This window comes from Spodoptera frugiperda, chromosome 8, assembly GCF_023101765.2.
Source record: "Spodoptera frugiperda isolate SF20-4 chromosome 8, AGI-APGP_CSIRO_Sfru_2.0, whole genome shotgun sequence".
Taxonomy (NCBI): Eukaryota; Metazoa; Arthropoda; class Insecta; order Lepidoptera; family Noctuidae; genus Spodoptera; species Spodoptera frugiperda.
In genome coordinates this window covers 2,422,201-2,444,882 of record NC_064219.1, presented here as the reverse complement: position 1 = coordinate 2,444,882, position 22,682 = coordinate 2,422,201, and the positions used below count along the sequence as shown (strand labels likewise).

The following is a 22,682-nucleotide window of genomic DNA, read 5'->3' as shown; positions in this document are numbered from 1 at the left end:
GGATCTAACCTTGACCTCTCAAGGACGCGACCTTTGTATTCAGCAACAACAAATTGAATTAACAACACGTGATAGTTTTTAATCGCGTGCTATGTTAGTATGTTATTGGTACATGTTATTTAATGTTCATTTTCCTGTTAAGTGAACTATGTATGTATTTATCCGGCTGACCCAGTTTATTATAGTTTTCTTAACCAACTTATTAGTTAACTGTGAGGGTTTTATCTAACTGGTTGAGTAAAAAGCTATTAATCCCGACATTTATATATTTAAAGAAGATATTACAAATTCTTGTCTCGCATCACATGCATCGTGTTAGAAGAATGCGTTAGCAAACTAAACGGTTTTAAAAAGTTTGAAGGAAGTTTATATCGGACTGGTATAACCAATAATAAGTTGATACATTCAATGCACCTCTGTCTTACCAACCCTTTGACACAGCATTCGCCTTATGTACCATTATTTATTTGTACATTAAAAATTAAATAAATAAATAAACATTGCTATATGTAGCCAACTCGAAATAACATCGAAACTTGACGTAAACCGTCACAATCAATTTACTATAACTGGCCATAATGTACCATTTTAACCTTATCGCAGGTTGGTAGTCATTAGACCCGCGTCACCCGCGTGCTACAGGTTCCGTGCCCGATTCGCACGCTATCGACATCCGTTGACATATTAAACTTACTGCCGTACTCAGAAACTATTACTTAATAACGTATTTGTTTCGAAAACAATTGCTTTTTTTAAGGGAAGTAAATCATCCAATGACTTCTCTCGCCTTGGGAGAAGCGAGAGGGAGTGTCAGACTCTTACTGACTAAAAATCCCCCGTTCCTACTCCTGCTTTTCGAGCCGGAGCCCCGGTAAACCCGCTGGGCAGTCCGTAGCGAAAAAAATTGTCCGTACAATCGCTAAGAACTGGGTTGAGTAACTATTAAATAACTCTGGATACGGCCGTATGACCACAAAAATAGTACTATTAACTACTATATTTAACTAAACGCCCATAAAAAGTTAAATTAGAACCAAATTCAGGGCTAATTTTATATAAGGAACCATTGATTTAGATTTGGTGTTAATGGTTCTTAGTTATTTTACTAATTTAGCTTGTTGTGGTGTGGCTATTTGGCAGCCATAACTTAAGCACAGCTGACGTTTATGTTCGTTTTATCTAGATTGTAGTAAGTTCTAATTTTGTGGCTTGTGTTGTGATGAATAGTGTCTGGAGTCTTTATCTGGTCTTGGAATAATTTTTTTATATAATAAGAAGTTCCTAGCGAATAGCCGTTTACCTATTATGTATCTAGGTCATTAGATTCTGAGGGATAAGAAATACTAGGTATTTTGACTTTATCAAATGGGAAATCAATGCTTCATTGCTATTTCTACAGTTTTTATTTAAAACTAGCTGGTACCCACGGCTTCGTTCGCATGGATTACGGACTTTGTCATTAATAAAAGTAGCCTAAGTTACTCCTTAGTACATCAGCTACCAGCCAATAAAAGTTTCGCCAAAATCATTCCAGTCATTTCAGAGATTAGATTTCAAAACATAGATAAAATTTGTAAAATAAATAATTTTGGCTTATGTAAAGTCATATTATGCATGTAGTACAAAGCGGTTATTTCAATATTACAAACAGAAACTTCAATTTTATTGATTATTCTAGATGCCAATGAACTGGATCTTCCTTTGAGCTTTCGCTAAACAAAAGCTATCTAGATAAAATGTCTCAAATCGATCACTAAACTCCATCTCGATTGAACTCCTTCTAATTGGTAAGAAGCAAGATAAATGTGAATCGATTTTACCGACAATATCGTTATCCAATTAAGATACGATCGCCTCGCATGATTCACCCACTCACTTCACGAGGAATTGGGTAAAATGCTTCGATACTTGGTTACTTTACAAACAATAGCGCTCGGGCTTGTTTAAAATGATTTTCATATAATTTTTCGATTTCGATCATTCGGTAATTCGAAATATTAGAAGAGTCCCTCCAATTTCGATGACGACTGTACTATGAATGTTGTACAGGAACCTCAGGTATCAGTTTCCGGAGCTGCGGACTACCTCCGGTTCAAAAACCAGGAGTAGGAACGGGGTGGTTTTTAGTCAGTAAGAGTCTGACACTCCCTCTCGCCTCGCCCAAGGTGGGAGAAATCATAGGATGATTTTCCCTCCTCAAAAAAAAGGTATCAGTTTCATGAGATTCATGACATTCCTAAATGGCGTAAAGATGTCAAGAAAATCTTTATTTGCTTACCTGCATACCAAATGACTAGGCTCAAATACTAACGCCAAAACCAACAACAAAGTAAGTCAATCTTATGCACAAGCTTCCTACAAAGTATCAATATTATTATAGAACAATACAGGTCTTGAGCACCTTACAAAGGTAACCTAGAAACACCTGCAATTAAGAGCAATAAGCTCATGCAGTAGGCAGATAATATCATGCAAGCAGCAAGCAGTAGTGCAGAGCCCAAAGCAGAGTAAACGTGGGAGGGTGCAGGGGTGGACGGAGACATATCGATGGAAACCGGTTCTTAAAGATAATTGCTTGATTCATTTATACATACTTGTGTAAGAATTATGTTTGTAATAGGTATTTGTTTACTTGTATTGTGAATTACTTTTTTGAGGGGGAAAATCTTCCATGCAATGACTTCTCCCGCCTTAGGCAAGGGGAGACATAGTGTCAGACTCTTACTGGCTAAAAACCACCTCGTTCCTACTCTTACTTTTCGAACCGATAGACCCGCTGGGTAGTCCGCGGCTCCGGATCAGACATCAGCCCTAATGGGCCCCATCCTTGATGGTCTGATGGGTCTTCGAGGTGGTTCTGGTCTCTACCCTTGCTCGTCATCCGCAGACCCACACTTACGGTGGAATCATCCTGTCTAGTCTAGTTTAATCTATAAATACTTATTATTTGATTTGTTAATGAAGTACGAGTACCTATTTAAGTACATAAGTAATGTAAATCATTGTTTAAATGTTCTACAATAGATATGGCAACAAAATACTTTGTTCTATTGTATAGAAGTTTTGTATTATTTAAGAGCCTTATAATAATTATAAACAGCTTACTTTATAGAATGTTATTACACTGAGTAGAATACTTTGTAAAACCCATATTACAATGTGGACACGACAATTTATCGCAAATAAAATATGAAACCAACGTCCGAATAAAACTCAGCAATTTGGAACGACATCATTAAGAGATTTCAATGCAAAATTAAGGCAATGGCCATAAATGACATTACCATATAAAAATTGCAGGCAAGGTTAAATCCGCGGCTCTACACTGGTGTGTGTCTGTGTGACCAATATATAACATGTCAACATTGACATAAGAGCTAAAATTAATTGCACAGATTTTAAAATAATTTCCCAATTATTACGACCTTAGTAAACACTCTTATGGAGCCTTCAAACGACCTTTAGATATGTCAGAGTAGGAAAGTTATGACGTCATAATTCTCGTCTAAACGAGGCACCATACAAGGAAGCGTGAGTCAGTCACCGTCTCAACAAACCTGCACATACATGGCTAGCCACTTGCCTAACGTGGGCGTACATCGCATTGTGATGCATAAGCCGTACGTGATAAGATTTAAATTGTCATAACACTAGATTTAGATAAAGAGTACATGAGTAAAAGATTAGCAATATATGGAAGGATGGTTGAAAGTTAGAAAGTGATGATAAATGAATATTTGTTTGTTATTATTACGTACATTTTGTTTGCTTGAAACTTTCGCTCGTTGTTCATGAAAAATATGAGATTTGTTTGTCTATATTTACTATCAAAGTAGCTACTTAAGTACCTCACCTGTCACGTACCAAATACCACTCTAAACTATATTCTAAATCTCAACTAATTGTTTTAAAATGGTCACTAAGATTTCGCTCGAGACACAACCTCGCACATTATTAGCTTCATAATCACGATATCCATCACATAACGTGGCTGAATCAAAGATAAACCCCTATGTTAATCAATAATTAGTTTCATTAAGACGAGTCTTAATGAAACAAGCCAAGCATAGATTAATGCATCTATTGAAATATACAATGAACGTGTAAGTCAATCCATCGTGAAACCGCAAGCTACTTGAGAAGCTCCCAGTATTGTTTACTTCATTAACAAAGACCTCAAACAAGAAAAAATACTGTTATAATTCCTACATTATCCATGCAAAGGAAATATTCAACGAAAAAAAAACATCATCTACTCAAAAATCAACTTTAACACGAAGTTTCAAGGCATCTTTTTATAAAACTGTTAAGAGATAATAGGTCTCGACTGGGTCAAGTTAACACGGATCCCGTAAAGGTCATGATTTATTCATACAGAACGCCGTGACATTGGTTTCCACGTGGTCCGTTGCTAGGCAACCGGAGTCACAAACAAACAACCCTTATTTCATTCCGTGTTTGTATTTAGAGGAGGGTGCACGCGTCCTGTGAACTGAAATAAATAAAAAAAAACGAATTAAAGATAAAGTTACTCAGTCTCCAATTTTTTTCTCAACCATCTTCTGATGGATGCTCGCGGGATATCCCGTTCTCTGGATCACGTAAACTGGTGGAATCCAGAACACTGGAAGGCTAGAGGACCTCGGAGTATATCCTCGATCTCCTTGGACGACGCTGATCCTTCAGAGATCAGGAACGGCTGGCTGACTCTACGACATCCACAGGTATTCATTATAAGTGAATTCATCTTCTCAATGCATTGCATAATGTTTGAAGCCCTTATATTACATGATTGGTTATCGATAGCAAGTATTTTAGGAAGGAAAATAACCGCCAAGAAGTCTTGAAACTTTAAAAAAAGTCAAAGTCAAAGCATTTATTTCAATTAATCCTTAATTAGGCATTTTTGAAACGTCAAATTGAATTGTCTGTCTGTCTATCAGTGAAGCTAAGTGCTCGTTCCAAAGTGTAGCTTCGAATGGATTGATTTTCATTTTAAGAGCCTTGGATTTAAAAACGTCTAGATTAAAAGTGTCAAGTTATTATTTTATGCACTGTCTTCCAAATTACATTAAAGATTATGAAATCAATTTAAGATTTGATTAAAATTTTGAAAGCCATCCTTACCTTCTTTATTACACGCAAATTATCCGTGACATGCGAAATTAAAATTTTGCTCATAATAAAATCTTGATTTTACACTTCTAACCAAACAAAGGTCATTGACCCGATGTTTTCTTTTTCTTTTCTCGTATGTGGTTTCCTGTCGCACCCTGTGGTCGCAAACAGGATGCTTGAACAGCAACACAGTTCTATGTTTATACAGTTTGCAAGGAATTCGCATGCATGATGGAACTTTTTCATAGTCAACTATGTTTGTTTGTTTCTTTTGTTTTGGCTGTAAAACAGGAATTTGTGGAATTTTAATTTACAAAGTATTTTTAGTAGCTATGGGATTAGCGTAAGATTACATACATACGTACATAACCTACGGCCTATCTCCCATGGGGGAAGGCAGAGAAAATGGAACGCCAATTGCTGCGATTCTTACACAAATCTTTCGCTTCATTACATTTTGTTCAATTTCGCGTAAGATTTTACTTAACATTTCACCACTTTTCAATTTATGAAGTTATTGCTATTAACTAGAGGTATTATGAAACTATTATACCAATGATCGGCTGTGAAAATACGTACCTTTTCTAGTAACTCTACTATTTCTATTTACTTAAGGGTGCTTTTCCACCAGAGATTTGCTATGTAGCTATGCTACGAAGATGTAATAGCTAATCTGTGAAACTTTGTGACTGTTTCCACTGATACTAAGCTATGTGTACTAATAAATATGATTGGTGGAAGCCAAATGCATCCACAACAACGTAGCATAGTAACGCTACAAAAGTTTATTTAATATACCGAGTTTTATTAAGTTTTTTATCTATTTGAAATCTAAAAGAAAAATACATTTATTTACCAACACTCATTTGTTTCCCATTAATACAAAAACTCAGCAATTATAACAACAACGACAATACTGACAAATTACAGCCTGTCAGTCTGAGAATAGCCCTGACCTGTAAATTCTATTAAAATTTTAAACTCGTTACCGATTCCGAAGGATTTCTTTATAAGTAAGTATTCACGCCATATGTATCGATTCCCAGCTTAAATCAACAACAATACGCATTTAAAATGTTGACCAATCGATTCAACCTTCAACTTCTCAGTGTCCGCCCCTAAAAACGTTCAAATAAAACACTGGACTATAATTACTTACTTTTTCTATTCAATATTCTTTGAAATATCGATTTTATAAGCCTTAGCCAAGTTGACTATCTACGATAATTAATTCTTCCTATTTTCATCATCATCATCAGTCTGTTCTCGTCCACTGCTGGACATAGGCCTCTCCAATGGCACGGCACTGAGCTCGATCTTCAGCTCTACGCATCCAACCACTACCAGACACCTTGCGGATATCGTCACTCTACCTAGCTGGAGGGCGCCCTACACTACGCTTGCCTAGACGCGGTCTCCACTCTAGAACACGTTTACCCCAACGGTCATCGGTTCTTCGACAAATGTGACCAGCCCACTGCCATTTCAGCTTGCTAATCCTTTGAGCTATGTCGGTAACTTTAGTTCTCTGTCAGATCACCTCGTTACGGCCACACCACCTTCCTATTTTATCGTCTCCGATAAGTTTGTGGAACCAAAACCAAATTAAAGTATTTCAGCACTTCTTTCTGCCCTTACAATATTCAAATTATTATTACTAACTGAAGGTCAAATTCTTTTTTTCTATTACCACGAGACTGACTCATTGCCATGGTGAATGAGCTCACCTGCTTCCGAAAGCACTGGTTCATGGCAAGACGTGTGAGTCAGCAATCACTCCAAACAATAATATTTTAAGAAACAAATTACCGACTTAAAGGTTAGCACTAGTGAAAACGGACTCAGCTAAGTTATGTTTTTATATGGAAAGATGCGTATTATGAATGCGTGCTATTGATGTGTGCTAGCCTATCCCATTGATATCGATACATTGCATACTCGATCTTCCTCGCATATCTACATAGCTTAGTATTCAGTGAAATACGGTCACATAATTTTACAACTTAGCATTACTTCTTCGTAGCATAGCTACGAGCACGTCTTTGGTGGGAAAGCCTAGAACATTAAATGTCTTGACTACGCAAGTCTATCTAGGTACTTGTACTTATATTATGTTTATATCGCCACCACTATAGAAATAATGACATGACCATCACGTCAGGGTGTCTAATTGAATGTGACAGTAATGGTTCTAAGGTAGTTGAACCTGTAATCACGAGTTCAATACCGATCGAATGGAAAAGGACGATGAACTGCCCCGATACTGATAATACATTACATAGATACTTGTTTGGGAAAATTGTGATCATCACGTCAGGGTGTTTAATTGAATGTGACAGTAATGGTCCAAGGTAGTTAACTTGTTATCACGAGTTCAATACCGATCGAATGGAAAAGGACGATGAACTGCCCCGATACTGATAATGAGCATTACATAGAATGGCTCTTGGGAAATTGGCGAGTCGAGTGAGTAAGCATAACAGAATTTACGTTATTAGTTATTATAAGTTATGTGAGACATAATTAAAATGCGAATTTATTATGATATCATGGCCCGTCGTGGGTCGCGGAATGCTACTCATGAGCATGGCTTGAAACTAGTCAAGTTCCTCGTGAAACACTTACGTGAATAATAATTTTAAGATTGTGTAAAAAGGTAGACCTTCTACATAGTGATTGTGTAAGAAAAAAGAATACGGAATAAATAAATAGTTGTATCCGACCCTTTCAATTGCCTTTTTTTATCATTATTCAATAAAATAATACCTACAAAATATACGAAACTCCCAAGTCCCAACTGTCAGTCCGTAGGCTGCTTAAATTACTTAAATAAAATTAATAACCCAAGAAATCTACTGCAAGTAAAAATAACTATCTAAGACAATGCCACAAGACAAGACAATGTAAACAAAATGTAAACTTATCATGGTTATTACCTCAATCTACATTTTTAAGGTCGTTGACTGGTGAGTCACAGTCGGTGCGTCCCTCGCTATGCGCGCACGCAACCATGCTTCTTATGGTCATTGCATACTGGCTCGCCTAAACATTTACTTAATTATAGTTGCCTTATATATTTATATTTAATGGGGCCATTAGAAATGTGACGGAATTTAGAAAAGTTGTGTTTGATGTAACCTAAATACGAGTATGCCGCAACGTCATTAATTTACTTAATTGGGTATAAAACCATAGTTTAAGGAATCATTAAATGGTCTTTTGGCAGTAATATTAATTGGGTTTCAGTAAGTGTCTTTTGAATATTTTAAGGTTATTTTTTTATAAAGAGCTTGTCTTTCCTATTTGTTTAATATGGTTACATATTATGTCTGCTTATTGTCATGACTGTGTTCCATTGGGTAGATCAACTGAGACAATGGAACGAATTTTGTAATATTGTAAAATCAAGTTATAGATCAGAAGTCCGGTTTTATATATTACTAATCAATTTACATGAGAAGTTGTTGCACTGTTAGCCATATAATTTAAAATTTGATATCGTTTAATATCTACTTAATTTAATACTGTCCCATATTAGGGTAGATGAATTTTTATTTTAATGCCCGTCTTGTAGATTATTTTAAAACGACGACGGACTAATTAGATTTTTTATTTGCATACCCCGTCATCATCCCTATTGCTTAACTCACGAACAGTACTGCATACATTAGCACTTGCATTAGAACTCATATGTAACGCGGATATTGCAGTGGTTTGTCATAATAGGGAAGATGCAATATTTTTATTTATGTTTTCATTGTAAAGCATTCCATGTAGAATAGACCACAAGTATATTAAAAATTTAAAAAAACCCTAATTTATTGCAAAAAATGCGTTTTGAAACTGACAGTTTATTCGCGCGGAAACGGACCTATAGTTCCGATGACGTCATACCTGTATGTCGATGTCTGTCACTGTTCACTGTTTGTTACCGTCGCGTTTCCTCTAGTTTCAAGCTATATTTTGATAAAACTAAAAATGGACATCCCATCAACATCTGGTTATTACAACAACAGCAAAAAAAGCCGTATTGACTCATGTAATCGTGCCATTGTGTCCATCAACTTCAACCAAATTTCCTAATAAATTGAATTTAACTAGGCCTTCTGATCCCAAACTGAGATAAAAGTGGTTCCAATTTATTTATTTTTATAATATATATTATAATGAATGCTTATTCTAATTATTATTTCGTATTTGAACGTAAGTAACGAAACGTCATTGGCGTGCTTGTGTCAGTTATGTCCAAAAAGTCATTATTTAAGACATTCGCTCTGTCTGTTCTGTTTACATTGTTGTTTCGTTATGGCTATGAATGAAAAGTAGGATTACTAAAGGTGATATTGGTGATGACATTCCTTCCTTTCATAGCTAAACACCCTATGATAGCATTGTAATAATATAAAGCACTTAATTTAATTATTTCTACCATTATAACTGCAATTAATCTAAACTGGTACCTAACCTAAATGTAATATTTTGTTCTTAGATTTATATAGAAACCGCAAGCTCTAAAGGCTTTTAATCCTGTATTTAGTTATCACTAATAGAGCAGCAATAGAATGCTACGTATTTGGTATGCCTGTACAATATATTTTTTGGTGGGGCAAAGCTCTATAGATATTCTGGCATTGTCATTTGATATCGTTTAATATCTATTTATTTTTATATTATCCCATGATATTAAACATAATAGATGACAAATTTTTATTTTAATGTCCATCTTGTAGATTTTAAAATGATGACGGACTAATTACATTTTTTATTTGGATACCCCGTCATCCTCCCTATTGCTTAACTCACAAACAGTACTGCATACATTAGCACTTGCATTAGAACTCATATGTAACACGGATATTGCAGTGGTTTGTCATAATTATCTTCATCCGACTCAACAACATATTTCTAACATGTCATTAAACGTATGTATCTAGTAAATAACTTTATCCACTTTGCTGTAGTAATTTAAAGAAGTATAACAAGCTCTCTTCAGTACCTATGGAATGAGTTTCTAATGCTTTTCCATAGGAACTAATTAACCATGCAATTTAATACACAAGACAAACATTTTAATTTAATGTGTTTTTTTTTCTAGTCTCCTTTCGGATTTACTTCCTATTATATACTTATTTACCGCTGTACTCAGAGTCATTTAATGGTTATTTAACCCTGTCCTTAGAAATAGTTTTCGGAACAAAATCGTTACGTAATCAAGCAATCGTTTAAGTAGCCATTAAATGTATCTAAATACAGCATTTATTCAGAAATCTGCAAATCTACTTATTTAAGCATGACTTCTGTTTTTCCTTAACTAGTCTGCAAAACATCTCCATTTGAAATTTCATTACAATCGGCCCATTAGATTTGTCGTGAAAGCGTCACAAAAGTAAAATTACTTTCGCATTTACCTATAATTTCAATAAGGAGGTATTTGTATGAATGGTATTATATGAAAGACTTGTATTTCCTTGAATGAGTGTGTGGGCAGTTATGTGTAAAAGTCAAATAATACTGACATAACTATCCATTCCATGAATGTAATAGAAAAATGACGTCACCAACCATTTTAACCATATAATTATTATAACCAACAAATATTTATTTTCAAACAGCATACAATTTTTATATACATATTTGACTGCCTCATTGGTCAAGTGATCGTAAGTGCGACTGCCGACAAGGGCCTCGGGGATGATTCGAAAGCGCGGAGTCAAAAATTGTGCCCAGTATATGGCAATAGGCTCATCCCCTATTACATGGAGCTTATAACACAAAATAATGGTGAAAAGTCGGTGTACAATGTATAGCGACATTACATGCCATAATGTGCACCTCTGCCTACCCTTTCAAAAAGAAAAGGCGTGACGTTGCTTTTTAAAACAGCATAGAAACAACCATTTAACCCACAAATATTGTCCTAACTAACTAACGTAACTATCCTTCAACTCAAATCATCAATTTCCTTAACAACAAATAATAGCAACAGGGAAATTAAAAGGTCCCTTCCTAATCTTTGTATCTGATTCGTCATCAGTCGCCAATCTTCCGCGTGTTCCTCAAATGGCGCGAGTCCTTGTCAGTTTGCATAGAAACCAACAATCGATTGTACACCCACACTTGTAATACGGTTATTACGTGATGTCCTATTACTATAATACACCTAATATTGTTTTTCCTCTCACTTTTAATTCCTACAAGGTTGTAGTGTTATTTTTTATTGTTTATTGTTGATGTAGATGAGCTGTGGGCTGATGCGAAGTAGAATAAGTACGTTAATGACCACTTCTACGCTTCTCGTAACGTAAGAACCGACTTATAGTTCTTTTCTACCAGAGATGTGCTATGCTACGTTTCTGTGGATGCGTTTGGCTTCCACAAATCATATTCATTGGTAAACATAGCTGGAAACAGATTCAACTAAGCTCTAATTGTATATGGCTTTCCTACTATCGATACATCGTTTACTCGAGCTGCGCATCTTCCTCGCACAGCTACTTTGCGGCGGCGCATCTTCATAGCACAGCTACATAGCTTAGTATCAGTGGAAACGGTTACATAGTTTCACAGCTTAGCTATTACATCTTCGTAGCATAGCTACATCTCTGGTGCAAAAGCAACCATAGGGACTACACATTTAATAGACAACTGGCTGCAAGGTTTTCTGATCAACTGGAATAAATAAAGCAGTCTCGTCAAGCGCAGAAATTAAGTATGGCAAACCCCACTTCTGTAGATTCAGTCCATAAACCAGTAATGAACTATCGCGGACTGCTGATGATGCTTAATTGGATTTTGTCATAGATAAAGGTTTTATCAAACACAGCAATCATTGATTTTGACGTGCTTATCAATGTGTCCTATGTTGCTCTATAAATTGTCCATTAACAAAGTTGTAAGCTTCATTTACCTAATCGCGACATTATCGATACCGTAATCTCCCTTAATTACTTACTACTAAATTAATTGAGATTATCGGTTTAGTACTCGTAAACGTGACTGCTGAGTTGGTGCGACTAGTAAAACTACTTTTTCCATTTAGGAGTTCTTAGTAATGACGTAGAATCAATAGGTTTACTTTAAAGAGCTAGCTGCGCCACAATCGAGAGTGTGAACGCTCTGCTGTGAGTTTGGAAGTTAAAAACGATCACGCTTAAAAGAAAATGCTGCTTTAACGCCTCTGTATATTATGCAGTCCCCTAATCAGTTTCATAGCATCAGCCTATAAGTGGCCACTGTTGACCAAAGGCGTCATCTCACATGGAGAAGGATTGAGCACTAATCACCACGTTTGCTCAATGCGGATTGGAAATTTCAAACTTCTAATAATAATTGGAACTTATAAGCAGGTTTCCTCACAAGGGAAACCTTGTTACACCGTTTTTTAGTGATGTCTAAATAATCTTAGTAAGTACATATAACTCAGAAAAAGTCATACTTGCCATTGGCAGGTTTCGAACTAATCAGTTTAATTTTGATAAATCTACTCTACCGTCATACAATTAAAAGAAGCGTATTAAAACAATATCAGAACACAAAAACGTCAGAAAAAATCCATTCCAAATCCTCTTCAAAACCAAACCAAATGCCAAAGTCGTAAAAAGTACAGTCATACACAATATCGGTCACGATCGCACGAAATATTCACGATGCATACATACACACAAACATTACACGGTAAACGTGCATCGTGCATTATTCGTGCATGCACATTACGTACCCATAATGTTGCGTACCATTGCCGAAGGTACCATTCGTGCATTTTAATGGCAATGACTTTCTCGCTATAATGTCTAGGAACTTATTTAAATATTTGTTCTTCCCTATCGTATTGATATCGTGTCTCTGTTACAATGAAGGAGTGTTATGTAAGATAGTAGTTGTTGAAGAATTTACCTTCCTATTAATACCTTAATCGGCAATAGCGTGTGGATATGCCAATGGTTTTTATGCGGTAAACAAATATTTATTTTGTCATTCTGACAGCTACCTTGGGAAAAATGTTTATTACCTACATACAGCTCTAGGTATTTTTCCTAGCCCTTTTCTTAAATAGTAATAAAATAGACCAGAAAGGCACTTTTGAACGTCAAAGCACTTTTATCTGTCTCCCGGTCAGTCCTCTAGTGAAGCTGGAGTGGAGAAGAACGAGCAATAAATTCAATAAGCTACTCTTTTTCAATCAGGTTCACAATACGATTCTTAGTTACATGCCAATACTCTGATCGAATTTACCTTTTAATCGAATTCGAACATCAATAGATAACATAACATCATATCAAGAAAACGTCACAACGAAGCTACATAGCATCCACGCAAAACCCTGACATACCTAAATACCTAATCAATGCATCTGTGCCGACTATCAGTAGTACATAGGCAACCAGTTAGCAGCTGATTAGCTAATCAAAGGCCTGTCTATGACCTGGCTAGTCATTACCATGCAGTACTTAGACTTAGCGTACAATTTGCCTTGCCTACGCTATAATAGGGTGTAGTTACCGTCGCATAATAGCACCTATTACTGGTATTACCTATTTAATTTATATCAGAACTAGCAGCTTTTGCTTGCATGAATTTGTCTACGAATATGTCCTTTTCTATACTCCCAAATATAGTATGTAAAGTCGCTGTACAGTGCCTCAATCTTCCATCATTAGGTACTAAAACTTAAAAAAGGCAAATGCCTTCGGTTTTCATTACCGCCGCCATATTTTAAATTGGGAAATTGACCTAAATCTGAAAAATACTATGCTGAAAATCGCATCAAAATCGTTTTAACTAAACGTGAGATAATCGTGTACAAACATACATGGATGGTAAAACCAAGAACCTCCACTTTTTATTCGGTTAAAAGGATAGTAATTATCAAACGCCTCAACTATTTCGATAATATTCTAATGGAATCCCAAAAAAACTTGTCAATCCATTAAATGTATTAGTAGAAAAATTCTCTCAATTTCTACCATATTTGTCGAGCTAACTTGGAAATACTGTGTTTGAAACAACCATTAGACAATATTACACTCATTAGAATAATATATGACCGTATGTAATGCTTTCGTGCTGAGATCTCATTGTGTATAATTAAGGTCAATTTGTGTGTATGAACCATTTTTTGTGATTATTTCATATTTTGTCTAATGTTTTCTACCTACAACCCTAAAAACATTGTAGAAGCAATTTCATTACAGCGCTCTGTTTGAATGGGAAGGCTTGTAGAGATCGAAGCGATGTAAAGGTCGATTTTCATATCGATAGACTGATGTCAGAAGATATTCAGATCCACATCCAGAGCTGTATTGTCCTTTTTTTTTTGACCCCAAGGTGGAAAATCCTCATGGAGCCCTCTCGTCTAAGGCAAACTAGTTAAGTGCCTAAAGCGCCAAGTTACAGGGACCCGCGAGACACGCGTGCCCAACTGACTCATAGAGATTGCCAATGTCACCACGACATAAAACAATTCCTAGATAGTTTTCCACCTGTGTTCACAGCAAATATAATTCCAAAACGGTGTATTTGAATGACATTCACGTCTTGTATAGGATTACTCATAGTTAGGTTCTCACAGTATCGTGACGGTTGCGGAGCCGCGGAGTGGGGGCGTGAGGTCGGCGCCTACGCATCACTGCGCGCAACCTGCCGGCTGTCGGCTGTCAATCGACTTTACAATGACATTACTTGCGGGATCCCACTTCCGTAATACGGTAGACATTTTGTTTAAGGAAGTTTTCGAGACATTTTAATTGTGTCGCTGTCTTTGTGTTTTATTTTTTAGTCATCTACTTTTTTTTGTAAAGACCTACTTGGTTCTTTTCATTTAGACTTGACTCTCCTATTTAGGTTTACATTTTAATGAAATTCTGTATGCGATATCTTAAAGACTAGTAACAATCATGAGGGATGATTTGAAGCATCCTCATCCCTATATCGGTCATTATTGAGCATCACCCTTAAAAAATTAAGACTATATTGGCGCCTATGTAGGTTTGAAATTGAATCATTATTACATTAGATAATACTCTTTATGAAGACTATCTACCATCACGCCAGGACTTTAACGCACGTAGCAACAAAGCACAAGAGTTAATAAGTAAAGAGATACTTATTAAGATAATAATAAAGTCCTATTTTAATCACTTGACACACATTTTCTTTGTCTTAAGATCAAGAACGTCCTTACTTCATTATTTACTTATTTTCTATACGCGTCTTTGTTCGTTTATTAATAGTTATGTCAACGAGATGTGTTGTTCAGATGCATAATGCTCTTGGATGCATTGTGTTATCTCTAAATAACTGAAGGTGTCTCATTCTTGTAAGAAGATGGGACTACAGTGACAGATGTGGACAAAGATTAAACCTAGAGTTCGCCACTAGGCAAGCTCCTCATGCGTTCTCGGTGGTCCTAATTTTTTTTTAGCAGTTGGGCTCGCGCATTTCGCGACGTCCTGTAACATACGCATTGAGTACCCACTATCTTACCCTTAGTCCGAGTTTTGCTTTACGTTAAACGAAAACGATATGAGTGCGCTTTCGGCCCTCTTATTAGTTAGTTCATTCGTGCCGGCCAATCAGCGCGCCGAACGCGCTGTTTCGATTGCTTTACGGATCGATAACTGGTCACCTTTTTTGAAACATCTAACAGTATTTTTTTTCTTTCAGCTATCGCCTTATTTTACCTTATTTTTCATTTGAAACTAATTAAAGTAATTTTCTTGTCCTTCAGGCTCGGTTTCAACAGAAACAAATGCAGGAAAGGGAGATGAAGATTGCGTCTTTGTACGAGGCGCAGCAGGCGAGGGCTTTGGACAGGGTTCGACACTCGCCCAGTAATGTGGGACACGCCTCGCCACCACTGCCACCAGCTACACATCAGCCAGGGAAGGTAGGATTATCCAGTCAAAAATAAAATAGAATTCATTGAAAGTAACCACCGTACTAGTAATGAAATGGCTACGTAACCCAGTCCTTAGCAATTGTTTACTGAACAAAATCGTTATAGTTTAAGTAATCATACAATGACTGAGTACGGCAGTAGGTAGGTAAGAGACAATGTTAAGATTCCATTCAAACATATAAAGACTTATTGTTGTCGACTAACTATTCAGATCTTGATGATATTGCGTGATAGTTTTCATGAATAAGGTAATCGGTATACTCGTTTTAATGAATAAGGGCTTGTAAGTTTGTACGAAAAACCGTGAATCGTAAATGATCTTTAGTGTTTGTTTTCGTCCTATTTGGATAAAGTGCTTGTTACTTTTTAAATAAAATAAATATAATACGTACAATATTCCTATGAAGTATGAAGGTAAACCGAAACATGCCTGTTTGACAAAGTGCGTCATTTGACACCGTGGGGCGGGACGTCGGGAAAGTGACGCGAGTATTTATGTAGAAAAATACCTCCATTATACACAGGTGTGGGGCTCATTGCCGTTCCCACCAATGTTTATACTTTGGCTCCATTTAATATTCAATAAGTGGTGTATAACATTATAATAATGCTGTGGTAAAGAACTTACTTCGATAAGTACGACAATAATTACATAATTATTGTATCTTTGTAAGTGAATGTTGAAAATGACATTAATTGATCTATTACATTTTCATTTTACATGGTATAGTAATGTTATACGGCCCAAATCTGCTAATCAACCGTTTTTTAAATCTAACTGTTCAATGCTTGCTACACAAACCTAGAGCATGGTACCTATTTTTGTTTTATTTTATTTTTATTTTTTGATGGGGTGAGAATCATCCAATGTCTGCACCCACCTTGGGTAAAGCGAGAGAATTGTCAGACTCTTACTGACTAAAACCACCCTATTCCTTCCCCGTCTTTGAGCCCCCTCTCCCGTTCGTTAACCTCTCCGGTAACCTTTTACGTTAACTCCTTTAGTATTTTTCAATAGTAAACTCATTCATACTTCACCAGGTACGACAGATGTTTGAGGAACGCAGAACGAAAGCTGGTATCGACAAGAGTTATCCTCTACAGCCTATACACAACACAGACAGGCCGGCAGCCAGGAAACCCCTGCCCAACGGATACAACAAGGTGGCCACCTCGAAGGTCACGGTCGAGAGGAAAGTCAACAAGACACATACTATCAACTCACACAGCGTGAAACGGCAGCAGGTGCATGTAAGTGATTTTGAATTAGTATCTAAGGAATTAGAATATTAGTAGCATAGGACGTCCACCCACAATGTGTCAGACGACCTGATTAACCCTTCGATTGAGCCTCAACCATGTGGGTCCTACCACCTGACCACTAAAGGGTTAAGGTCGCAGGGAGCCGCTGGATGCTGGTCGCTTCTAACTTGGCTATCTGGAAGTCATTGGGGAAGGCCTATGTTCAGCAGTGGACGTCCTGTGGTAGATATGGTGATGACGATCTGAGGAACCGGACTTTGACTAGGTACTATTGTTCTAACATAAATCTAATTCAAAAATAAAACTGCCCGTTCCATCCGCAAAGGTACTGACTAGCGAATTTCTTGTTAATTCGTTGGTAGTGGTCGTGTAATACTGATGGTATTGCGAGTGTTCATGAGTCGTGCGGATCACTTGCCATCAGGTGTGATCGTATACTCATTTGTCCCTAATACCAGTAACTCACGTGATGTTTAGGAAACTGCAACAATATCTGATATTACGTCAATGAGGACTATGGTTCAATCCCATACAACGAGTTAGATAAGTATTTACTTTATAAACCCCCTTATTTTACTAAGTTAAGCCGTTCTATCACCACATTGATAAATAAAGTTACCGTTATCCATTTATTTACAGAAAACAGAAAACATAGTAAACGGCTCCGGTGATCTCAACCATAACCACGAACCGGACATGAACTCTGTCAAACATATTGTAAGTTCTTCATGTATTTTAACCACAAGTTTTAAAAAAAGCAACCTTTTACCCTTTTTACCCTTTTTAAAATCAATATGTCTAATTTTTTTCCGCCATTTCTCAAACACGTCTAGCTGCCACAAAGCAACGGCGAAGTGATACTCCCGAATACGGACGAGCTCGACAAAGCCGATAACAACTACCTTCTGGAGAACGAAACGTTCCCAGAAGCCCTAGCACCTACTCCTACGCCAAGGTCACCCGACCCACCCGCTGTTACCAAGAAACCTCCACCTAGAAGGTAAGACCAGCTAAAACTATAAAATCCTTAATTTTTTCATTATCTATGTCAATTAGGAGGGGACCAAGTTGATAACTGAGAATTCCGAAAATTAGAAATCCTACTACTTCAATTACTACAAAAAAGTCGTGGCTACGCAATATCCAAGAGTGAACCGGTATAAACCCTGTCATTCAAACAACTTTTCCGCCCGACCAACGCTAATTTAAGAAGTTGACGGCCAACCTTCAGGTATGAAGTGGCACCATAAGAAGAAGAATTACTACTCCCCATATATTCTTCTCCTCAGGCCTTACGACAACTCGAACCCTCCTGGTTAAGTCGATTGGACCCCTCATTATTCATTTGCTAGCCAGTCAGTTTATTTATCGACAACGCGATCATCATCATTTTCATTATATTCTTTTCGTTCATATTTTAGAAGTCCAGCTCAAAGAAGCAGTCCAGCCAAAACGAAACCTCAGCCGTCCCCAACAGCTGCCACACCAGCTCGAAGGACCACAAGTGATAATGCTGTAAGCACATCATTAAACTCTTTCATTTTTACTAAACTACTATTGGTATTAAACCAAAGAGGTGAAATAAGAAAAAATGTCGTTATTACTGGCCGTTTTAAAAAAAAAATAGGTTGACACTTGAAAAAATAAATGTCATTCTAAATTCGAATTCAGTGACTTTTCGCCAGTCTGCAAAATTTTGTTTGTCAATATGACCGAGTAAATTTTTGTTAACATAATTATATTTTGGTGTTTAAATTATTTAATGTTTAAATGTTAGCTGTCCGAGGCACCGCTTACCAATAGTTATTTCATGTGATGTGTTCAGGTACCGGAGAGCAACAAGGCCCGCGGGGCCATGCATCGAACTGTTAATCCGGTGAGCAAACCATTATAAAAACCGTCTTCATATTAATTAATTATGCACTAAATAATATTATATTGTCATTTTTTTCATCCACGATTTTATTTGCACGACACAGTGTGACGTAGATCTTAAATGACAACGCAGTGACAGCGAATTTTCATAGGTACAGTAGTGCCATCTATTGACAGGGAAGTGAACTACGCATATGTTTTCTATGGGGGATATGGGCTTTCGCCGCACACGGTTGGCGCCGGCGGCGGCAGCTTGCTTCTTGTGGCCCGCACCGGCGACTAAACGTTGACACATAAAGCCGTCGCACGCCACACACGCATTTCTTACATTCGCTAAAATTGGATGTATCCAATAACTACGGTTTCGTCTTCTACGACGACGTCTTTTTATCAAAAGTAGCGCAATTAAACCTTCTTCGTAAGAGTCCATTATGATACTGCACGCAAGAGTTAAAAAAAGTAGCAGCCACCGACCGCAAGTGTCAACCACCGGCCACAAGTGGCTGTCGCGCGCTTCAGCTACCTTTGTAGCCGCTTCTAGCTTCTCGTGGCGGCGTTTGTGGCGCTGTCGCGTGTGGCCTGTGTGCGGCGACACAAATGTTTCCCGTGGTAAATAGGTACTCATTTAGGCCGCGTTTCCATTGACGCGGAGCGGGGCGGAGAAGAGCGGTGAAGAGCGGTGAAAAGTGGTCAGTGTTTCCATTGACGCGGAGCGGGGCGGAGAAGAGCGGTGACGAGCGGTGAAAAATGGTCAGCGGAGTGGAGTGAGGCGGAGCGGAGCATACTTTTGGAATCATATTGAGAGATTGACCATGTCTAAATACAATAGACCCTTTATCGATCAAATATCGCAATCGATATTTTCATTTAGAGTTTATTGTTTTTTTTTTATATGATATATTAAACTAAATAAGATTTACAAATATAGTTAATTTTATAAACGATATTTCGACATGAAAATAAAACTAAAAGAAAGTATTTTCTCAATTGAAAGTTATGATTTACTTGAATATCAATTATCATTAACGACTATTTGAGTAACGACTGTTTAAGAAAATTTAAAACATCAATATAACATTGAAAATAAATATATTTTTGTTTGATAAGTAATTTGTTTCGTAGTAATCGATTTTAAGAAAATCGATAAACAACACCCTCACTCACGCCACTTGGACATCCCTTTTTGGTTACTTCGTGAATCTTCGTGCTTATTCGACAATACTCGGTACTCGATTATATGTCTCTGTCACACGTTAGCATGCGTCGTGTTAGTGTCACTATCCCTGTCTTAAGCACAGTCCGCTCTGCACCGCGCTGCTCCGCACCGCCCCGCTGTCCTCCGCACAGCACCGCCCCGCTGTCCTCCGCACCGCATCGTCTCGCTATATATTTGTATGAATATCCGCTCAGCTCTGCTCCGCCCCGCTCATGCTGTTTCCATTGAAGCGGAGCGGAGATTTCGAGCATAGTGATTGGTCAATTCGTGCACCGCTAAGCTCTTCTCCGCCCCGCTCCGCTTCAATGGAAACGCGGCCTTATATGTATTTACAATTTTTTTTGTTTATGGTTTTTCACGAATTACACATTTTTGCAGAGTTTTTGTTGATTTTGTTTTATTTTTGTTTATTTCCAGGTAGTGACAAGAAGACAACCACTGGTAGGTGTTTTTTTTTTGTTTATTAAACACACTAGACACCTTTTCACCTTGGCACTGATGACTAAGATAAAGCTATAGGTTACCTCGCGTCAGTAGGTAAAAGATCCATCATTATGCATATAAAAATCTATGACTTCAGATTATAAAGACATGTTATAGCATAACCCATGACCCTTAATGTGAATAACAAAGGAGAAAACAAACAATAATACAATTCACGACTTTTTAAGAAAAGTAAACTTACAAAAACTATAAACTCTTAAACGCCTTTTAAATTACCCAAAATGTTATATTTTTGTATATGTTTTTTTTTATGGGACATGCCGGTAATCGAGCAGACGTATTACCTGATGGTAAGCAATCGCCGCCGCCCATGGACACTTGAAACACCAGAGGCTTTACAAGTGCGTTACCGGCTTTTTGGGAGTCAGGAATTTAAGGCTTGTTGTTCGGGAATGGGGATGGGGAAGATTGGGAAGGGGGGAATTGGGCCTCCGGTAACCTCACTCACACAACGAAACACAACGCAAGCGTTGTTTCACGTCGGTTTTCTTTGAGGCCGTGGTATTACTCCAGTCGAGCCGGCCCATTCGTGCCGAAGCATGGCTCTCCCACACTTAACTACTAACTGACGAACTGTACGTACATTGCAGAGTTCAGGCAGTGTAGGCGGGGCGGCGGCGAGCACTGCGCGGCGCGGCGCTCCGGCGCCGGCGCTGTCGGGCGCGGCCTCAGGCGCAGCCTGCGCGGTTTGCGGCCGCCACTTCGCCCCCGACCGCATCGACAAACACCAGGAGATCTGTCGCAAGGCACATGCCAAGAAACGAAAGCCTTTCGACGCTCTCAAGCACAGACTTGCTGTAAGTATTGCCTTGTTACTGCATTACTATGGCACTCAGCCTTACCCACTAGGTTGATGAGCAACGCAACGTCATGCCTTTTATCCCCGAAGGGGTAGGCAGAGGTGCTCATTACGACACGTAATGCCGCTATACAATGTACACCCACTTTTCACCATTTGTGTTATAAGTCCCCTTGTAATAGGGGGTGAGCCTATTGCCATATACTGGACACAATTCCAGACTCCGTGCTATCACTGAGAAATTTTCGAAAAACCGAAAAAAGCCAGCAATATTTTGCCCGACCCGGGAATCGAACCCGAGACCCCTTGTCCACTTGCGACCACTTGACCAACGGGGCTGGTTGATGACTATAAACGTTTAAACATGTTGATCTTATGGGTGACATGACATGACTTAGGACATGCGGCGAAATGGGACTAGTTCAGCATGTGCAAGACAGGGCCTTACACTGGTGTTCTACTGGCCCGGTAAGTGACTCGCGGATGAACAAGCCACCAGTTACACATAGGTATTGCATCGATCATTTGATGATGTTTTCCCCTTGAGTTGACATGGGGGTCTTCCAAAATGGCGTTATCAACAAGTCGACAATGATTTTCCATGATTGGCAACGCATTCGTGGTACAACTTGCCATCATTAGACGGGCCAATACCTAATAATATGTGATATCGAATATAAGAACCCAAGTTACTAAATATTCTCTTCCCTTTTTCTTTCTATGATTATTATTTTCTGTATACTAACAGTTGACTATTGTTTTGCTGCGTTTTCTAATAGGGAACGGAAGCCGAAGGATATAAGGCAAGCTATACTCTTTGATATAAACGTCATATTCATGTCCAATTCTTCATATCTCTTCAATACATTTCGTACCTACTTCTCAAGTTTTCCATGGTTCTCTCGACATCATTTCCAGTGTACCCTCTTATATTTCGGGGTTTCATTACCATACCTAACCTACGTACATACTTATTCACTGATCAAAACAATCATGACTCAAAATCGGAT

General features: G+C 37.8%; 1 protein-coding gene across 3 annotated transcripts in view; it reads left to right on the top strand.

Annotated features, from left to right (window-relative positions):
• LOC118275351 (zinc finger C2HC domain-containing protein 1C) overlaps nt 1-22,682 on the top strand; it is a 39,338-nt gene that overhangs the window by 14,435 nt on the left and 2,221 nt on the right. The window contains exons 2-9 of one of the 3 annotated variants that reach the window (XM_050695487.1): nt 15,845-16,003; nt 17,057-17,260; nt 17,918-17,995; nt 18,112-18,278; nt 18,700-18,793; nt 19,104-19,154; nt 20,787-20,810; nt 21,464-21,670. In XM_050695487.1, coding sequence (XP_050551444.1) covers nt 15,845-16,003; nt 17,057-17,260; nt 17,918-17,995; nt 18,112-18,278; nt 18,700-18,793; nt 19,104-19,154; nt 20,787-20,810; nt 21,464-21,670 — 984 coding nt within the window. Of the gene's footprint in view, nt 1-15,844; nt 16,004-17,056; nt 17,267-17,917; nt 17,996-18,111; nt 18,279-18,699; nt 18,794-19,103; nt 19,155-20,786; nt 20,811-21,463; nt 21,671-22,682 lie in introns of all 3 variants that reach the window. The other 2 variants (XM_035593268.2, XM_050695488.1) reach the window with 2 other exon arrangements.